Here is a 20,431-nt window from a genome sequence, read left to right as displayed (position 1 = left end):
CAAATTAGGATTTGGTATTCTGCCGAACCTTTCACGAAGGATTCGGGGGTTTGGCCGAATCTAAAATAGTGGATTTGGTGAATCCCTACAATCTATGGTATTTCTATTGGGACTCAAAGTTGAGAACATAAAATCTCTCTGCAGATAGTGCCTTGGCTAGATGTGCTAATAGAGGTGTAAATAACTAGCGATGGGCAAATCTGACCCATTTTGCTTCGCCAAAAATCCACCAAACAGTAGAAATTTGCCAAAATGCATTGAAATCAATGGGTGACAATGTTTTTTACAAATTTTTTCACCCATTGGAGTGTATGGGCGATGTTTTTGTAGTGAAATTTGGTGAACATTTCACTTATCACTATAAATAACATCCATTTTTAGAAATCAGGCTGTAGTTGCGGTAAATATTTTTTGGTGTAGGGACAGTGTCGGACTGGGATGCCAGGGGCCCACCAGAAAGCCTTAGACCATGGGCCCACTTTCCAAACTATTATTCCTTCTCTCCTCGAGCAACCTCTTTATTCTACTAGTCTTTAATATCTACTTATTAGATTCTTTTATTATTACGCATTTTTCCCCATAAAGAAATAGGAACTGGCTATGAAATTCGCCAAATGTTTAGAAGCAACACCTGGGCTCACCGGGAGTTTTCCTGGTATCCCGGTGCCAGTCCGACACTGTGTAAGGACTGGACCAGTTCTGGTGCATGCAATGTCAGTAATTGGGCTAATGCCCAAACCTTTGTGAATAGTTTCAATCTACACTCAATTTAGCCTTCTTTGGCCAGGATTGGACTGGGGGCCAGGATTGGACTGGTGGCCAGGATTGGACTGGGGGCCAGGGCCCACCACGGCTGCTGCTTTAGGGGCCCCCACCCCTCTGCCTGTAGACACAAAGACAAATTTTTTATGATTATGTGAATTATTTAACTTTATATTGTACAACTCGTAGTTTGGAATTGAAACTGTTGCTAGGCTCCCAGTTACCCTAGCAGCCAGGCAGTGACTTAAATGGTAAACTGGAGGAGATAATTGGAGGAGGGCCTATATAATAAGTCATTTTTAAAAAAAAATACAATCTGGGATTCATTTGCTTTGTGGTCACTGGGTTCAGAGACCCCCTCAACAATTGTATTTTTTTCATATCAGGCAGGAAAGAGGCAGACCACACAGATTAAACACAGCAAAAATTACACAAAACTGACTGCAGATTATCTCAGACTGAGACTATCGCTGTCTGCATCATGTTACAAGTTATGCCTATGCCAGCCTATGCGTAAGTGCCCCCAACAGGCATGAAACGCGTTAGGCCTTCACCTGTATGGCTTGAACTTTTAATTATATTTTTTGTTATTTTTTGGAGAAAAAACTCACAATTTTTGTTGCACCCGTGGACTGGGGTGAACTGTGAGTATATACTTCTCCCCCTACTTTCACTGCCCCTTTGATTAGACACGAAATGGCAATTTGCATCAATTCTGCTATTTTGCATCATGTTACAAGTTCACTTGCAGGTGAACTACCTTTAGGCTGGAACTACACGATGCGTCTACATCAGATCTGACGCGATGAGAGGAAACGGATGCGACGAGATGGATCGAATAAGGTAAGTAATAGAAATGTCGGACCTTGTCGCTGCGTGCATCCGACACGACACAACTGTCAGATGAAGAAGTAACGTGCAGCAATTGCATCCGACAGCCGTGTTGTGTTGTGTCAGATGCATGCAGAAACTAGGTCTGACGTTTTTATTACTTGCCTTTTTTTCGTCGCATCCGTCTTGACGCATTTGTTTCCTTTCATCGCATCGGATCTGATTAAGCCTTAAAGAGAAGTTCAAAGTCCAGTAGTTTTATAGTTCTATAGTTATTGCCACTGAAAGCAGTTTCTGTCTGGCTGTCAATTTTCTCTGCCCTGATGTAGCAGAATGTAGCAGAACTGGTTGAGTCACAGACCTGGAGGTGAAATGATTCCTGTTACACTCAAAGTAACCCCAATTATTTGTCTTGCATGTGTTTTTATTTTGCAGTCCCTTCCTGTTCCAATCCATTTTAATGGAAGCACATTAAAAGGGGTTGTTCACCTTTGAGTGAACTTGAAGTATGATGTAGAGAGTGATATTCTGAGACAATTTGCAATTGGGTTTCATTTTTTAATTATTGTTTTTGAGTTATTTAGATTTTTATTCTTCGGGTCTCCAGTTTGCAATGTCAGCAATCTAGTTGATTTGAATAAGGGACGGGAATATAAATAGGAGAGAGCCTGAATAGAAAGATGAGTAATAAAAAGCAGCAATAATTATACAGTACATTTGTAGCCTTACCGAGCATTTGTTTTTTTAGATGGAGGCAGTGATATTCATTTGAAAGCTGGAAAGAGTCAGAAGAAGAAGGCAAATAATTAAAAAAACGAAAAAAATTAAGGCCAAAGTTGCTTAGAATTAGCCATTCTATAACATACCAAAAGTTAATTTAAAGGCAAACCACCCCTTTAAGTCAGGTTTTACTTTATAATTGTGTCCCATTTTGCTTAAAAACACCTCTTTATCCCCTGGGATTGTTCATGAAACACTTTGAATTTTCCTGCATTTTAAGTCATTTTTTTGCACTTTACACCGGTTTTAAAGAGAAACCCTGACTACCTCCCCTTCCCATTTTAAATTTTCCTACATGTTTTTATTATTTTTGGGGGTCCCCTTCATACCTCCCAACTGTCCCGTTTTTCGTGGGACAGTCCAGATTTTGACAGCTCAACCTGAAGTCCTGGACAGTAGCGTAACTAGAGGGGGGCGGGCCCTGGTGCGTGACGCGCAGCCCGTCCCGCCCCTTCCGTACGGCCCGCATTTTGAGTGGCGCATGGGCTGCCGGGGGGGTCCTGAGGGGGTGCGGGCCCTGGCCCGCTCGCACCCCCTGCTCCCCCGGCAGTTCCGCCACTGGTCCTGGATTGTTAAGGTGGCCATAGACGTAGAGATCTGCTAATTTGGCGATGTCGCCAAATGAGCAGATCTCTGCCCGATATGCCCACATTGAAGTGGACGATATGGGGTTGATCCAATCGTGGGCCCTAGGGCCCAACGATCAGATCATAACGCAGGAGAACGGGCGACTGGATTGCGGGGCCGCATACACGCAGAGATGCGGCCATGATCCGAAGGGAACTTTTAACCCGCCTGTAGCAATATGATGTGTGTACCTCCTTGATGTAAGTCTCCCTTCATAACACCGCCATATTGAGATCTGGCGAAAGTCGAAATATCAATCGGGAAAGCTCGTCGGTTGGCCCCACACACGGGCCAAAAAGCTGCCGACTCGGTCTGTCGGCAGCTTTTATCGGCCCGTGTATGTGGGCCTTTACTGAAATGTCCCAAAGTTCTCCTTGATCTCCTGCACTGAACAGACAGAAATAGATACAAAGTTTCTGAAACGTAATTGCCTTTTGGTAGAGCCCAGAATACGTGGCAGCTGCACTTAGATACATTTGTTACAATTTAAGATAAGCACAAAAACAATTGTAACTATTTAAGATAAGCAGGTCTCTGGGGGAAACTGTGGCTTGCAGCTTAAAGGGCAATTTATCTTCATTAGCAAAACTGTAATAACACATAAAAAACACAGAAATGTGTTCAAACTTTCATAACCTGACAAATTTGGTAAAATGAACATGGTTATTAGGGGGTGTGGTCACAAAAATAGGCGTGGTTAAACAAATTTCACCGCAAATTTCTTTGTCCCTCCTTCTGTTTCCAAAATGTTGGGAGGTATGCCCTTGCAATGCGTATAATTGGGTTTAATTGTACATTGTTATAAGAGTCAGAACCAGAGAACAAAAAGGGACAGATACTGTAGATGCTTCTTTCAATAGACATTACATTTATACACCATAGGCCCCTCTGAAAGCAAACAACCTACATTCCCCGCCTGTTGGCATGTCTTTCAGGGTTTTCGCTTCTCAGTACAGAATGACAGAGCCATTGCACTTTTAAAAACGGTGTTAAGCATAGGGTTCTTAATCCTGACTTGGTTCTTATGAGAAATTCTTTTCTCATTCTTCCTTTTCTTTAAAGGGATACTGTCATGGGAAAAAATTTTTTTCGAAATGATTGATGAGTTAATAGGGCTACTCCAGCAGAATTCTGCACTGAAATCCATTTCTCAAAAGAGCAAACAGATTTTTTTTATATTCAATTTTAAAATCTGACATGGGGCTAGACATTTTGTCAATTTCCCAGCTGCCCCTGGTCATGTGACTTGTGCCTGCACTTTAGGAGAGAAATGCTTTCTGGCAGGCTGCTGTTTTTCCTTCTCAATGTAACTGAATGTGTCTCAGTGGGACATGGGTTTTTAGTATTGAGTGTTGTTCTTATATCTACCAGGCAGCTGTTATCTTGTGTTAGGGAGATGTTATCTGGTTACCTTCCCATTGTTCTTTTGTTTGGCTGCTGGGGGGGAAAAGGGAGGGGGTGATATCACTCCAACTTGCAGTACAGCAGTAAAGAGTGATTGAAGTTTATCAGAGCACAAGTCACATGACTTGGGGCAGCTGGGAAATTGACAATATGTCTAGCCCCATGTCAGATTTCAAAATTGAATATAAAAAAATCTGTTTGCTCTTTTGAGAAATGGATCTCAGTGAAGAATTCTGCTGGAGCAGCACTATTAACTGATCCATTTTGAAAAAAAATTTTTTCCCCCATGACAGTATCCCTTTAAAGGGGTGGTTCACCTTTAAGTTAAGTTTTAGTATGTTTTAGAATGGCCAATTCTAAGCAACTTTTCAATTGGTCTTAATTTTTAATAAATTTTTATATTTTTCTAGTTATTTGCCTTTTACTTCTGACTCTTTTCAGCTTTCAAATGGGGGTGCAAAAGAGCTCAAAGGCGCCATCTTCTCCTCTTCGGTAATCTTCTTCCTGCGCTTCGCTAATTTCCGTCTATTGCTCCAACAACCCCTTTAAGAAAACAACAGTCCTGTCCTGCTAAGGGTTACTGACCCTGGGGCAAACTTTTAATACATATGGAGGTCATCTTTAAAATGTGGGATTACATTCTTTGTTTCAATTTATTAGGTGCTTTTGTTTTTTTTTGTTTTTTTGGTTAAACCCCTGACTTGTTCCAGTGGTCATGTGACATGCTTAGTAAAAACTGAACAGAGGCCAAAGGGTATTTATGTAGTGGTATTTATGATATCTTTGCTATATTGATGCATTAAAATATTTCTTATCTCCATGAAGAATTGTTTTACTGGCAATCTATTTCAGTGAAATTATGTTTCTGGTGAATTGGACACAGGAGGGAACAGTCCCAGTGACGCATTGACCTTTGTTGTATATTAAAGCTCACGACACAAAGAGTTTATGGCACTGTTATTGATCGGCATCTGCAGATACTTCTACCTGTCTGAAATTGTGTGGAACATCCAGGGGCAGATTTACTAAGCTCGAGTGAATTTTCGAAGTTAAAGGGATACTGTCATGGGAAGAAAAAAAAATTTCAAAATGAATCAGTGAATAGTGCTGCTCCAGCAGAATTCTGCACTGAAATCCATTTCCCAAAAGAGAAAACAGATTTATTTTTATATTCAATTTTGAAATCTGACATGGGGCTAGACATTTTGTCAATTTCCCAGCTGCCCCAAGTCATGTGACTTGTGCTCTGATAAACTTCAATCACTCTTTACTGCTGTACTGCAAGTTCGAGTGATATCACCCCCCTCCCTTTTTACCCCCAGCAGTTAAACAAAAGAACAATGGGAAGGTAACCAGATAGCAGCTCCCTTACACAAGATAACAGCTGCCTGGTAAATCTAAGAACAACACTCAATAGTAAAAACCCATGTCCCACTGAGACACATTCAGTTACATTGAGAAGGAAAAACAGCAGCCTGCCAGAAAGCATTTCTCTCCTAAAGTGCAGGCACAAGTCACATGACCAGGGGCAGCTGGGAAATTGACAATATGTCTAGCCCCATGTCAGATTTCAAAATTGAATATAAAAAAATCTGTTTGCTCTTTTGAGAAATGGATTTCAGTGCAGAATTCTGCTGGAGTAGCACTATTAACTGATTCATTTTGAAAAAAAAAATTTTTCCCATGACAGTATCCCTTTAAAAAAGTTCGAATTTCAAAGTAATTTTTTTAATACTTCGACTATCGAATAGGATACTACGACTTCGAATTAACTTCGACTTCGATTCGAAGTAAATATAGTTCCAATATTTGACCATTCGATAATCGAAGTACTGTCTCTTTAAAAAAAACTTCGACTTCATACTTCGCCAAATTAAGCTTTTTACGTTTTTTTTTTTATCTAATAGAAATCCTTAGATAAAAATTGCTCGAATCGTTCAATTCGAACGATTTAATTGTTCCATCGTACGATCGATTGAATACGCTAAAATCCTTCAACTTTGATTTCAATTCGAGGGTCGAATTTCGAAGTTTTTTAATTTCGAAATTCGACCCTTAGTAAATCTGCCTCTTAGTGTCGGACTGGCCCACTGGGATACGAGGAAAACTCCCGGTGGGCCCGGGTGTCAGTGGGCCCTTTTGCTTCTAACTATGTGGCCAAGTTCATGGTCATTCCTTATTTCTTTATGGAAAAAAATGCTTAGAAATGGAAGTAAATATAAAAGACTAGAAGAATAAAGAGGTTGAGTGAGGGGGAATAATAGTTTGGAAAGTGGGCCCACGGTCTAAGGTTTTCTGGTGGGCCCCTGGCATCTCAGTCCGACACTGGGAACATCCCACAGCTGAGCAGCTGTCAGGGGGCTGGACTGGATTCTGTATTTATGGGAAAGTTTATAATTTGGGTCAAACATTTAGAAAAGAGGCACAAGGTCTTGTAAAATGTATCAGCCAATCATTTATTTGCTTTCAAATTGGTGACCAGCAAATGCTAACTGCTGATGGGTTGATGTGTGTTATGAGACCTGGTGCAAAGTTTTATTATATTCAAAAACATTTTTTTTTTAAAGTAAAAGCAGTAATTATGTCATTTTCTGTGGTCAGCAAGTTGATCTATAATTAAATAAACAGGTAGCACATAGGATTAAAGGAAATGAATCCTGGATTAATGTTCAACCTGATTTACAGAGCACTCTTATATGTTATACAAAGGGGGTCCCAAACCTTTATCCCTTATAATACATGAGTGATACTCCCTGTATAGTTCTCTGTATAACTCAGCCTGCAGCCTTGTGCCTTTAAATGGTCACAGAACCCTCAGTAACTTCTAATATCCTTATCATTTACAGTAGGGGGTACATTATCCCTTATAATACATGAGTGATACTCAGAGTTCTCTGTATAACTCAGCCTGCAGCCTTGTGCCTTTATATGGTCACAGAACCCTCAGTGACTTCTAATATCCTTATCATTTACAGTAGGGGGTACATTATCCCTTATAATACATGAGTGATACTCAGAGTTCTCTGTATAACTCAGCCTGCAGCCTTGTGCCTTTATATGGTCACAGAACCCTCAGTGACTTCTAATATCCTTATCATTTACAGTAGGGGGTACATTATCCCTTATAATACATGAGTGATACTCAGAGTTCCCTGTATAACTCAGCCTGCAGCCTTGTGCCTTTATATGGTCACAGAACCCTCAGTGACTTCTAATATCCTTATCATTTACAGTAGGGGGTACATTATCCCTTATAATACATGAGTGATACTCAGAGTTCCCTGTATAACTCAGCCTGCAGCCTTGTGCCTTTATATGGTCACAGAACCCTCAGTGACTTCTAATATCCTTATCATTTACAGTAGGGGGTACATTATCCCTTATAATACATGAGTGATACTCAGAGTTCCCTGTATAACTCAGCCTGCAGCCTTGTGCCTTTATATGGTCACAGAACCCTCAGTGACTTCTAATATCCTTATCATTTACAGTAGGGGGTACATTATCCCTTATAATACATGAGTGATACTCAGAGTTCCCTGTATAACTCAGTGACTTCTAATATCCTTATCATTTACAATATCCCTTATAATACATGAGTGATACTCTGAACTCCCTGACCTAGGTCTCCAATTTTTTTTTTAACGTTTATGTAATCTTAAGCATCAACAGTGACCCCTGGTACATCCAACCTGCAGCCATCAAGGTGGTTAATCTTGTGCCCAATCTTAATCCTAAATATTTATCTAAAATTCAAAAAATTTTCTGGAAGTTGTAATTCAGCAACAAGTACAGTGCTGCAGGTTGCCTATGTAACGTGTAATTTTCCTATTATTCACTATTCTCTTTTTATTTCAGGACCTGAGTTGCAAATTGTCTGGTAAGTATTGTGTTTGATTCTGGTTTTTCTGCATTCCGTAGAGAGAAGAAATATGTAGAAAAGCGGATATCACTGCATATTTGAGTACATTGCTGATAGTAGGGAGTGTTCTACATAACAAGAGGTTTTATAGCAATTTGTCCTTGGGCAGTGGGTGGGTGCGGATGATGGGAACTGTTAAATGCATTTCATACCAAACATTGAGTTGTAATAATGGGCGGGAGCAGAAAATCTTGGATGGTTGGAGTCCCTACTGGAGAATACAAAAAATGTTATAAAAATAATAAAATATGATGAATTTTGACTTTTAAAGCTCAAAATTCGGACTTTTAATCACATAATTATGGCGTTAGAAAGTAAAAAAAAAAAGCTGACTTCTACACTCAACATTCTAATTTTTAATCTCATAATTATGACTTTAAAAATGTAATTCTGACTTTTAGGGGCACATTTACTTAGGGTCGAATATTGAGGGTTAATTAACCCTCGATATTCGACCGTCTAAGTAAAATCCTTCGACTTCGAATATCGAAGTCGAAGGATTTACCGAAATTACGCCGATCGAATGATCGAAGGAAAAAAAGCCTTCCCCATAGGCTAACATTGATGTTCGGTAGGTTTTAGGTGGCAAAGTACTTGGTCAAAGTTTTTTTTAAAGAGACAGTACTTTGACTATCGAATGGTCGAATAGTTGAACGATTTTTAGTTTGAATCGTTCGTGTCGAAGTAGCCAATTCGATGGTCGAAATAGCCAAAAAAATCATTCGAAATTCGAAGGTTTTTTTATTCTATTCCTAAATGGGCCCCTAAAACTCAAAATTCAGATTTTTATTCTCATAATTATGACTTTAAAAAGTTGAAATTGTGACTTTTACACTCAAAATTCTGACTTTTAATCTCCTAATTAAAAATCTCATCAGTTTTTTTTTAAAAAAAGTCAAAAATCTGACTTTTAAATTCAAAATTGTGATTTTTAATCACATAATTTCAACTTTAAAAAGTAAAAAATCCTACTTTTAAATCAAAATTATGATTTTTAATCTCATAAATATGACTTTAAAAAGTCAAAAATTTTACTTTTAAATTCAAAATTATGATTTTAAATCTCATAATTATGACTTTGAAAAATCAACAATCTGATTTTTAAATTCAGAATTCTGACTTTGAATCTCATAATCATGAGTTTTAAAAGTACAAAATAAAAATAATAATAAAAATAATTAAATTCTGACTTTTAGACACAAAATTCTAATTTTTAATCTAATAATTATGACTTTAAACAGTAAAAAATCTGACTTTAAGGGGGTTATTTATCAAACATTAAGGGGCAGATTTACATATGGTCGAATATCGAGGGTTAATTAACCCTCGATATTCGACTGCCGAATGTAAATCCTTCGACTTCGATATTCAAAGTCGAAGGATTTACATTTGGCAGTCGAATATCGATTTACCGCAAATAGTTACCGAAAGATTAAATCCTTCAAATCGTTCGATTCAAAGAATTTTAATCCATCGATCGAACGATTTTTCTTCGACCAAAAAATTGCTAGGAAGCCTAAGAGGACCTTCCCCATAGGCTAACATTGCACCTCGGTAGGGGGTCGAAGTTTTTTTTAAAGAGACAGTACTTCGATTATCGATTCGAAGTCGGAGCCGTAGTCAAAGGTCGAAGTAGCCAATTCAATGGTCGAAGTAGCCAAAAAAAAGTTTTTTTTTTATTCTATTCCTTCACTCGAGCTAAGTAAATGGGCCCCTAAGTGTTAGAGTTATTTTTACCTCAAATGAACTCTAGAAACTAGAATGGCATCTTACTTAAGAAAAAAATAGTCCCGCAACTCAAAAAATCTAATTGATCGAGTTTTCGCCAAAAAATAATAATTTCGAATCACTCTGATCATTTGAGTTGTCGGGCAATTCGAGTTTTGGGTTGTGGAACTCGAACTCACAGAATCAGGCCTTTCACATTTGAGATTTTTCTTAAAGGAACAGTAACGTCAAAAAATAAAAGTGTAATTCTGACTTTTAGGGGCACATTTACTTATGGTCGAAGTAAAATCCTTCGACTTTGAACCCCCCAAATCTCATAATTATGAGTTTAAAAATGTGACTTTTAAATTCAAAATTCTAACTTTTTATCTCATAATTATGACTTTAAAAAGTTGAAATTCTGACTTTTAATCTCATAATTATGACTTTAAAATTTCAAGTCTGATTTTTAATCTCATAATTTTGAGTATTTACAGAAGAAAAAAGTCAGTTTTTTTGGACTGTTAAAACACAAAAGTGTGACTTTTTAAAGTCAACATTTTGAGTCTAAATTTTGCTTGTTAATAGTCAAATTCATCAGATTTCCGTAAAAAGGAAGACAGGATTTCACATTCAATATAAGTATTTCATTTACAGAGCTGTTTACTGAAACAATTCCTGTTCTCCCCTCATCCACTCATTTTTCTCGGCACAGATATGTTTTGCCTCCCCGGCGATTTGTATGAAGCCCATTCTCCTGTCTTGATTCCTACACGCATGACTTCCAAGACAGAGCTTAAATGCATGTCTGAGAACAACTGTGTTCTTTGTGTGGTGGTGGAACTGGAGATATCACTTACCTATTTAACAGGTAATTTACACAATTATGATTAATTGACTCAACTATAGACTATTCTAGTGATTGCCACTAGCACCAAGTAAGAATTTCACTATACGGCACAGCTACAGCACCTGCCAGGCACTGGTTTGAATAAGTATGCCCCTTGTAGTACATAAATAAACATCTCTACTCCTGAATCCTTACAACAGTGTGCAGCAGAGTGACCAAGAAGAGTCATTTGTAATAAATATAAAAGTAAATGTTTGTAGAACTGATATGATGAATTTCTAGCTCTTTCAATTCACTTTACCCCTAATCAACTCTAGAGGGAATGGGAAAACTGGAAATTGAAGACTGTAATGACTATTATGATGAAGAGGCGGAGATGGAAGATGACGATGAAGAAGAAGAAGAAGCTTCAAGTGACTATTCAGACCACAGATTTCATAATAATGGTATGTGCTGGTGGAAGTGCTGAGTGTAAAAGGGGTTGTTCACCTATAAATTGACTTTTAGTATGATGTAGAGAGTGATAAATGCATGGCAACCAAAGGCATTAGACTACCTGTGGAAGCTGACAGTTGGCAAGTATGATTGTATGCTAACTGGTTTTCATGCTGCACATGTCCAACAATTGGAAGTATTCCTTGCTTCTAATCGTTGGACGTGTGCAGAATGACACCCGTTAGAAGGCAAAACAATGAATAGGAGAGGCCTGAATAAAAAGACGAATAATAAAAAGTAGCAATGACAATACATTTGTAGCTTTAAAGAGCATTTGTTTTTAGATGGGGTCAATGACCCCCATTTGAAAACTGGAAAGAGTCAGAAGAAGAAGGCAAATAGTTCAAAAACTATAAAAAAAAATAAAGGCCAATTGAAATGTTGCTTAGAATTAATCATTCTATAACATACGAAAGTTAATGTAAAGGTGAACCACCCCTTTAACATTATTAATATTACCAATATATTGCGTAGAATCTTCAGGAGAATCAACAGGAGTTGGAGGCAGTTGTAGATCATTTCTCTATTTTGTTTGTATATGCACTAATGTTTGGTGAGGACAGGTGCCCAAACTTGCCAGACCAAGGCCCAAAACAATCTCCTTTCCAACTGTTAAGCTATAAGGCCTTCTTCAGATATTGATTAGACAGGGCTGAAAATCCTGACAACAAAGCCTTAAATCAAACCACAGATCAGGGGAACCTTTATGGGTTCTGATCATTGCCCTGAGGGGTTAAATGTTTGTCCATATTGGGCCTTGAGAAAATTAGCTATTTTTTATGTACATGGCCAGTGAAAAAGATTCTTTTAAAAAATTTAATTGTTAATTAAAAGCCCTTTAAATGTATCTTCATGAATATTTTTTATTTTTTTGGAAACAGATTCATCCATCTGTGCCATCTTCTACATATCCCAGAACGGACCCCATAGCCGTTCCTGCATCATGGTGGCTGTACGCATGCCCATATCTTCTATACCTCCCAGTCCGCGTACAGGCACTGTGCAAGTGGTAGGTATCCAGTCTCTGCCATATCACTAAACTAGAAGGACATTATGGCTATTTATATAGGTACAAAGGGAAAATTTGCATCAGTCAAGTAGCCTAGAGCAGCCAATCAAATATGTTCTAGACCAGTCAAAGCTGACAGCCAATTGGATGCAGGTGCATATGTTACCAGACCAGAGCAAATTTTTCCTTCATATGTTTATGTTAGGGTTACCATGTTTGACTTCTGCAAAAACCGGACAAAGGGGGTGAGATTATGGACTCAAGGGAGGAGCAGTGAAATATGGGGGCGGGAATATGACATTTGGTGGCATGTCTGCTCCTCAAGTGGGTGGGGTTTTGACATCAGACATGATAGGTGGTTGTGACCCAAACAGCCCTAAAAAAAACCAAACTGTTAGGGTCAAAACCAAACAGGCAGCAACCCTAGTTTATTTCTACAAGTTGATCCGGGGACTGGGTCAATTGCCATCTTGGAGTCAGGAAGGAATTTTGTCCCCCTTTGAGGCAAACTGGAGAGGCTTCAAATTTTTTTGGTTTTTTTTGCCTTCCTATGGATCAACTGGCAGTTAAGCAGGTTATATACAGACTTAAAAGGTTGAACTTGATGGACGTGTGCCTTTTTTTCAACCTAACTTATTATGTTACTAAGAATCTGTACGGGATAGTTGTTTTGCTTGAACTGTAAATGATTTTAAGAAATATCAGCTCTAATCTAAAATCACGGTTGTTTGACAGCTGCAGGCATGAGATAGAAACACAAATCCCTTCTTGTTCTCTTCAGTTAATCAGCGGCAGAATACGGAACCACATTTCAATAGGAGAGAACAGAATAAAAAGAGAATTAGGGAAAGGTGCAAAAGTGAAACAGAACAAGAATTATAGAAATACAGGAATAAGGGAAGAAGCCTGGTTGGATTAAAAACAGACATAGGCCCCCAGGTTGAATATTGCTTACATACTGTATACAAAGTAAAACAGTGTTTATATAATTTTTGTAATTGTATTAGCATTTTCCTGCCTAAGGCCACAGGCAAATTCCCTCTATATTGTACCTTATAACCTTCCCATATACAAGTAGAGCACCAGGGAAAGGGAACACCTACTCCTCTGCTCTAGCTTTTTATGTTTAATGATCATGCTTCACAAGTGACTTGTGTCTGTTTTTTCCTATTGGAAGTGTCCTGCTGGAGTGAGTCGCTCATGTGGCTTGCCCCATAGATAAAAAAGACAGTATTTTTTAGCCTGCTGCAAGTAATCAGCTAAATAGTAAATCCTGTAAGGGACAAGGCCAGCTTGGAGCTGCTACATGAAGTAGACAGGACCCTTTAATTATAACCAAAGGTTGTGCCCAGGCTCGGACTGGCAATCTGTGGGTTCTGGCAAATGCCAGAGGGGCTGCAATAAGGTGCAATAGAAAGACAGTATTTAGTGGGCTGGTGGGGGTTGTTTGGGCCTCTGTGTACCTGAAATGCCAGGGCCTATTTTAATTCTCAGTCCGGACCTGGTTGTGCCCAATCAGAAGCAACAAGTGATAACTTATCCACAATGGTGATCTAAGGAGAGGCTTTGCATATTTGTGCCATTTTAGCACAGAAATACAAAGAACTGCTCTTAGAGCAAATTAGGTGGCTCTGCCTCAGGGCCAGGGTACTAGTGACCAAGGCTAGTTTGAGAACCGAATCCATCCAAGTCAGGGGGCTTCTGGGGGAATCTGCATATAAAGAATTTTATTCTCTCTCTCGTCGATATGTTTTTTTATACATTGGACAGCACTGCAAAATATGTTGGTGCTTTATAAATATGTGCTAATGATAATAATCATTTCATAAACGAGCCCCATCCTAATGAATGAAACATCTGGTATTGCTTTCTTGCAGAAACACAATCTACCAGCTAACTTCTTCTTACCTCTCCCCAGGGAAAACTCAAGTACAGCTGCTTAAAAGGAGACCTAAGTGAAGACTTGAATATATTGGCATGCTCTGTGCCCAGGTACCATGATATACTGAAAATCAACCATTCTGTTCCAGGTATGAGATCTGTTCTATTAGTATGTAACGAATGAAGTATGTTCATATTCACGTGGGGTCAGCATGTGACTAGTGACTTTCCCCTGGACATGGTGGGGTAGTTGTGAATATTTTCATTAATTTCATTGTATTTCCTCTACAGGGTGCTTAGATCTGGAAGATCCAAATAAAGTGCCGATCTGCAAAGGTAGGTTTGTGTCCCTTCCAATAGTAATGTGTGTGTGTCTGTGCCATTAAAAACAAGATTCTAAGGGGCAAATTCACTAAGATCCGTAGTTGAGCCAGGCGTAACTTCGCCGCACTTCGCCACACTTCGCCAGGCGTAGTTTTGCCAGCGCTCCGCAAATTCACTAAAATCCGAAGTTGCGCACAGGGGTAGCGTAAGGTTGCGAAGTTGCGCTAGCGTTGATTCGCTAAGCGAAGCGAAGTTGTGCTAGCGATGGTTAATTTGCATATGGCGCCAAATTCAAATTTCAATGGAGGAATACGTAGAATCACTAAAAATGCCTGGGAAACCTTCAAAACATCAAATAAAATTTTTTTTTTGCCCTACACATGTGCCCACTGTATAGTTAAGTTGCCATGAGTTAGGAAATGTAGGGGGGAAGGAGGGGAGCCCCAAAAAAAAATTCGATCTTTTTCAGCCTATCACCCATAATATAGAAAAAACGCCAGCGTTTTTTGGGACTTAGAAAAAATTTGAACTTTTTTTGAAGCAATCCCTATCTACTCTATTGCGCTTCGCCTGGTGTGAGGTGTCGAAGGAAGTCTAGCGTAAAAGGTAGCGTTCAGTACACTGCGCGCGTTAGTGAATTTGCGTAGTTACGTCCGTAGCGATAATTCGCCAGGCGTAAGGGTGCGAAGTAACACTAGCGAATTGACGCTAGCGTTAGGCGCTTCGGCGCTTAGTGAATTTGCCCCTAAGGGTTCAGCAAAGCATGTCACGGCAGTGCACTAAGGTAACTCCCTTCCCTTACCTCTCTGGAGAACTGCAGAATAAAACTCAAAAATCACAAATTATGAAGAATGAGCACCAATTGCAAATTGTCTACATCATAAAAAAGTTATGTCAAATATGAACAACCCTTTTAATTAAATTGTAGATGGCATATTATTACATGATTTTCCCTTTGCTTAACAATCACACCAGTACTTTTTCAGTTAATGTTTGCCTGCACTGAACTTTGGTATTTTCTTCATGTTTCTAGTGCCACTTTTGAATATCGTCCATGGAGAGACAAATACATCTGTAGGGATAATTAATGGCTCTAGAAACGACATCTTCAAGTTGGATACCATTTATAAACATCATTTGAGGAATCAACACATTTTGGTCAGTTTTGCTTCCATGATATAATAGCCTACCTATAGGGTCACCCTAAAACGTTTTAGAAGGTCCATGCATTTTGTTTATAACCTGACTAGACTGGACATTTCCAAAGCTTTCAGAAAAGTGTACTGAGACACTGTGAATAGAGCTGGCCATACACACCCCGAAAATTACTGCTCTTGTCGGAGTTGGCATCTCATTGGCAGGGGAGTAACTACAAAGGACGCAGACAATGTAGAGTGTCCAGTAATATAACTATTAGAATAGGTCAACGTACCCATGTTTTGGGGCCCTAAATTGATTTTGCTGTGGGGCCCAGTAACATCTAGTAACACCACTGCTTATTATCCTGTACTTGAGGTCAAAACAACTGCATTCCTAACTGACATTTGATGGGGGTTGGTCTGGTATCAATTTGGAAAGCTGGAAAATCTCATTGGGTGAGGATTACATCATCACGTGGATGTGGTCCTCTCCTGGTGGATCAGTGGGGGCTTCCCTTGTAATTCAAAAGTTAGCCTGGGATCAGCCTAATTCAACTAAACAATTGAATGGCAACATAAGGCATATATACAGTATATTGGTTGTGCCACTTTACCCAGGGCCGGATTTCTAAGTTATAGGCCCCCAGATGAGCGATCACATACCCAACCTTTGAATACTATGACCAGACTTTGAATACTATGACTGGAGGAAAATAATTAAGGACCACAATATGGGGTTTACCTTGACATGGTATGATGGCTTACCAATTTGATGATCGTAACTTTGTAACTAAAATGCCCTGTTTTTGTAAACACATGCACTTGCATTTATACTGAATTACTTATGAGACAGGGGACCAGATAATGTGCATTGATCAATCCCCCTTCTTTTTCACTGTTTGATTTAATTTGGCCAGATCAGTAGCACTTCCATTGTATTTAAATATGTCTTTACTAAGCCTTGGATCAGAGCCGGGCCAACCCGGCCAGGCGCCCTAGGCAACCTGGCAGGCCACGGTGCCGGCTCTGTGCGCGCTTGACTGCGCATGCACGAAATTTGTGCGCATGCGCAGAAGAGCATTTATGCGCAAGCCACCAGCGGCAGACGGGACCGGACACGGGGTAGGCGACAGAGCAGGTACGTGCCTGGCGCCCCCTCAGCTTTGGGCCCTAGGCACGTGCTTACTCTGCCTACCCCTAGTTCCGGCCCTGCCTTGGAGTGCTCTCACAATCCTCCTTTTTTGCGATCACATACCCAGCCTGACGCCCCTCTCCTCTGCCAGAAGCAGGTGCACGCTCGTATGAAAGAAAGAGCCAATAATCACTCTACATGAAGACACAGGAGCTGCACCAGAAACAGAGATTTTAAACATGGCACCGTTCCCTGGTGCACTACGGAAAGTGGGCGACATGCTGCCTCTAAATCTTTGCTGCCCCAGGCCCAGGTCCATATGGCCTTCCCACAAATCAGGCCCTGATCTTACCAACTGAACAGATCATCCCATGTTTGGCCATCTCTAGTCACAATACCTTCAACCAGGACTAGCACTGATTATTAAACTAATTGTGGTAAATCTTTGCCAAATAGCTAGTTTTTATGGTGCAATTCTGTTATTGCTTGTCTTTATATATCATCTCCCAGAGGTCAGCATATCTCATATCCACAGTATTAACCGCAACTATTAATTCCAACAGAAACAGTGCACTCACATGAGAAATCTACTGTTTCCCCTTTTGTATTCCAGAATGGAGACGAGCGTTTCGTTGTTCGACATGAAGATGTTGTGCCCTGCATGTGTTTTAAAGTATGTAGCCTTAATAATGCTTCATGTGAATTAGATGAATGCATATGCAGGTATGGGACCTGTTATCCAGAATGCTCTGGACCTGGATTTTTCTGTAATATAGATCTTTCCATAATTTGGATTATTTATACTTTAAAGGAAAGCTATACCCCCCAAACAATGTAGGTCTCTATAAAAATATATTGCATAAAACAGTAAATAAACCAGTTTAATAATAATGTATTTTTTCAGTAGTATGTGCCATTGGGTAATCATAAATAGAAAATTGCCATTTTAAAAAATAAGGGCCGCCCCTTGGGATGGTACGACTTCTTAGGTCACATGAGCCAATTAACAGACAGAGTTGTGTCTTTTGCTTCCACACTTCTTCCTGTTACAGTTAGAGTTGAAGTATTTCTGGTCAGGTGATCTCTGAGGCAACACACAGACCATCAAAAAATGGTGGCTCAAGGCAAGAGATGTAAAAGGGCAATATTTACTTAAATATATATTCCAGTTTGATAAGATTCTTTAATATGCCACTTAATTTGATATAAACTATCTGTTGCTTAAGTGTTCATTTTGGGGGTATAGTTTTCCTTTAAGTCTACTAGAAAATCTTATAAACATTAAATAACCCCAATAGACTGTTTTTGCTTCCAATAAGGATAAATTATAACTTATTTGGGATCAAGTACAAGCTACTGTTTTATTATTACAGAGAAAAGGGAAATCATTTAAAAAAAATTTGGATTATTTGGATAAATGGAGTCTATGGGAGATGGCCCTCCAGTAATTCGGAGCTTTCTGGATAATGGGTTTCCGGATAATGGATCCCATAACTGTACATAAATACATACATATATATATGTATATACAGTACATCCATGCAGTGCTAAAACTGCTGTGTGGCCGAGGCCATAATTTGTCTTGCACCTCTTGCAGAAAATGAACTGCCCTGTCACTTTGTATGCCGTTGGCCGTAAAGGAACAGTTCAGTGTAAAAAAAAAAAAACTGTGCAAAATAAAAAATGTTTCTAATATAGTTAGTTAGACAAAAATGTAATGTATAAAGGCTGGAGTGACTGGATGTGTAACATAACAGAACAGAACACTGCTTCCTGCTTTTCAGCTCTCTAACTCTGAGTTAGTCAGTGACTTTAAGGGGGGCCACAGGGGCATAACTGTTCAGTGAGTTTGCAATTGATCCTCAGCATTCAGCTCAGATTCAAAAGCCCCCCCCCCTTCAAGTCACTGATTGGTTACTGCCTGGTAACCAATCAGTAGAAACCACGAAAGCTGCAAAGCAGGAAGTAGTGTTCTGGCTATTATGTTACACATCCAGTCACTCCAGCCTTTATACATTATATTATGAGACAATTTGCAATTGGTTTTCATTTTTTATCATTTGTGGTTTTTTAGTTATTGGCTTTTTAAACAGCAGCTCTTCAATTTGCATTTTAAGCAATCTGGTCCCAAATACCCTAGCAACCATGCATTGATTTGAATAAGAGACTAGAATATGAATAGGAGAGGCCTGAACAGAAAGATGAGTAATAAAAAGTAGCAATAACAATTAATGTGTAGCCTTACAGAGCATTTGTTTTTTAGATTGGGTCAGTGACGCCCATTTGGAAGCTGCCAAGAGTCAGAAGAAAAAGGCACATAACTATAAAACTATGAAAAGTTAATAATGAAAACCAATTGAGAAGTTGCTTAGAATTGGCCATTCTATAACATACTAACAGTTACCTTAAAGGTGAAATTGCAAACTGGAGAGCTGCTGAATAAAAAGCTAAATAACTCAAAAACACAAATAATAAAAAAAGAAAACCAATTGCAAATTGTCTCAGAATATCACTCTCTACTGCATATTAAATTAACTCAAAGGTGAAGAACTCCATTAAAGGAACAGTTCAGTGTGAAAATAAAAACTGTGTAAATAGATAGTCTGTGCAAAATAAAAAATGTTTCTAATATAGTTAGTTAGCCAAAAATGTAATATATTAAGGCTGGAGTGAACAGATATCTAATAAAACAGCCAGAATCCAACTTCCTGCTTTTCAGCTCTATAACTCTGAGTTAGTCAGCGACTTGAAGGGGGGCCACATGGTACATTTCTGTTCAGTGAGTTTGTAATTGATCCTCAGCATTCAGCTCAGATTCAAAGGCAACAGATATGACCCATGTGGCCCCCCCTCAAGTCTCTGATTGGTTACTGCCTGGTAGCTAGGGTAACCAGTCAGTGTAAACCAAGAGAGCTGAAAAGCAGGAAGTAGTGTTCTGACTGATTTGTTATACATCAAATCACTCCAGCCTTTATACATTACATTTTTGGCTAACTAACTATATTAGAAACATTTTTTATTTTGCACAGCCTATCTATTTACCCAGTTGTTGTTTTTATACTGAACTGTTCCTTTAAAGGGTTGTTCACCTTTCGAACACTTATTCAGTTGAGTTGTTTTCAGATTTTTCTCCAAAAATACAGACTTTTTTCAATTACTTCCCATTTTTTATTTTTTACTGTTTTTCCCAACTCTAAGTTTAAAGTTGAATGTTCGTGTCTCTGGTGTTTCAGTCTGGCAGCTCAGTAATTCAGGTGCAGATTTTAAACTGTTACAATTTGCTCCATTAGTTGATACATTTCTCAGCAGCATCTGTGGGATATGAGCAACTATTGTATCAATTCTAACAGCTGCCTTTAATGAAACTCAGGGATTCTGCTCAGCAGGAACAAAAATAAGAAATGTATCAACTAAATGTATCAATTTAGAACAGTATACAGGGTCGGCGACCCTTCTCCCAGAAGTGCTTTAGAAGGTGAAAAATGACACTTCAATATTAGAAAAACAGTCACACATAGAAAATAGAAAGTAATTGGAAAAAGTCTTTATTTCTGATGAACTATCTGAA

General features: G+C 39.0%; 1 protein-coding gene across 1 annotated transcript in view; it reads left to right on the top strand.

Annotated features, from left to right (window-relative positions):
• The window catches only part of LOC108714709 (interleukin-17 receptor C), a 58,222-nt gene that overhangs the window by 8,563 nt on the left and 29,228 nt on the right, over positions 1 to 20,431 (top strand). The window contains exons 2-9 of the mRNA XM_018259163.2: positions 8,263 to 8,284; positions 10,749 to 10,904; positions 11,201 to 11,329; positions 12,260 to 12,387; positions 14,306 to 14,417; positions 14,560 to 14,604; positions 15,626 to 15,750; positions 17,477 to 17,536. Of these exons, the coding sequence (XP_018114652.1) occupies positions 8,263 to 8,284; positions 10,749 to 10,904; positions 11,201 to 11,329; positions 12,260 to 12,387; positions 14,306 to 14,417; positions 14,560 to 14,604; positions 15,626 to 15,750; positions 17,477 to 17,536 (777 nt within the window). The remainder of the gene's footprint in view (positions 1 to 8,262; positions 8,285 to 10,748; positions 10,905 to 11,200; positions 11,330 to 12,259; positions 12,388 to 14,305; positions 14,418 to 14,559; positions 14,605 to 15,625; positions 15,751 to 17,476; positions 17,537 to 20,431) is intronic.

This window comes from Xenopus laevis, chromosome 4L (assembly GCF_017654675.1).
Source record: "Xenopus laevis strain J_2021 chromosome 4L, Xenopus_laevis_v10.1, whole genome shotgun sequence".
Classification (NCBI taxonomy): Eukaryota; Metazoa; Chordata; class Amphibia; order Anura; family Pipidae; genus Xenopus; species Xenopus laevis.
Note: the sequence above shows the minus strand (reverse complement) of the source record. Positions and strands in the feature narration are given on the sequence as shown.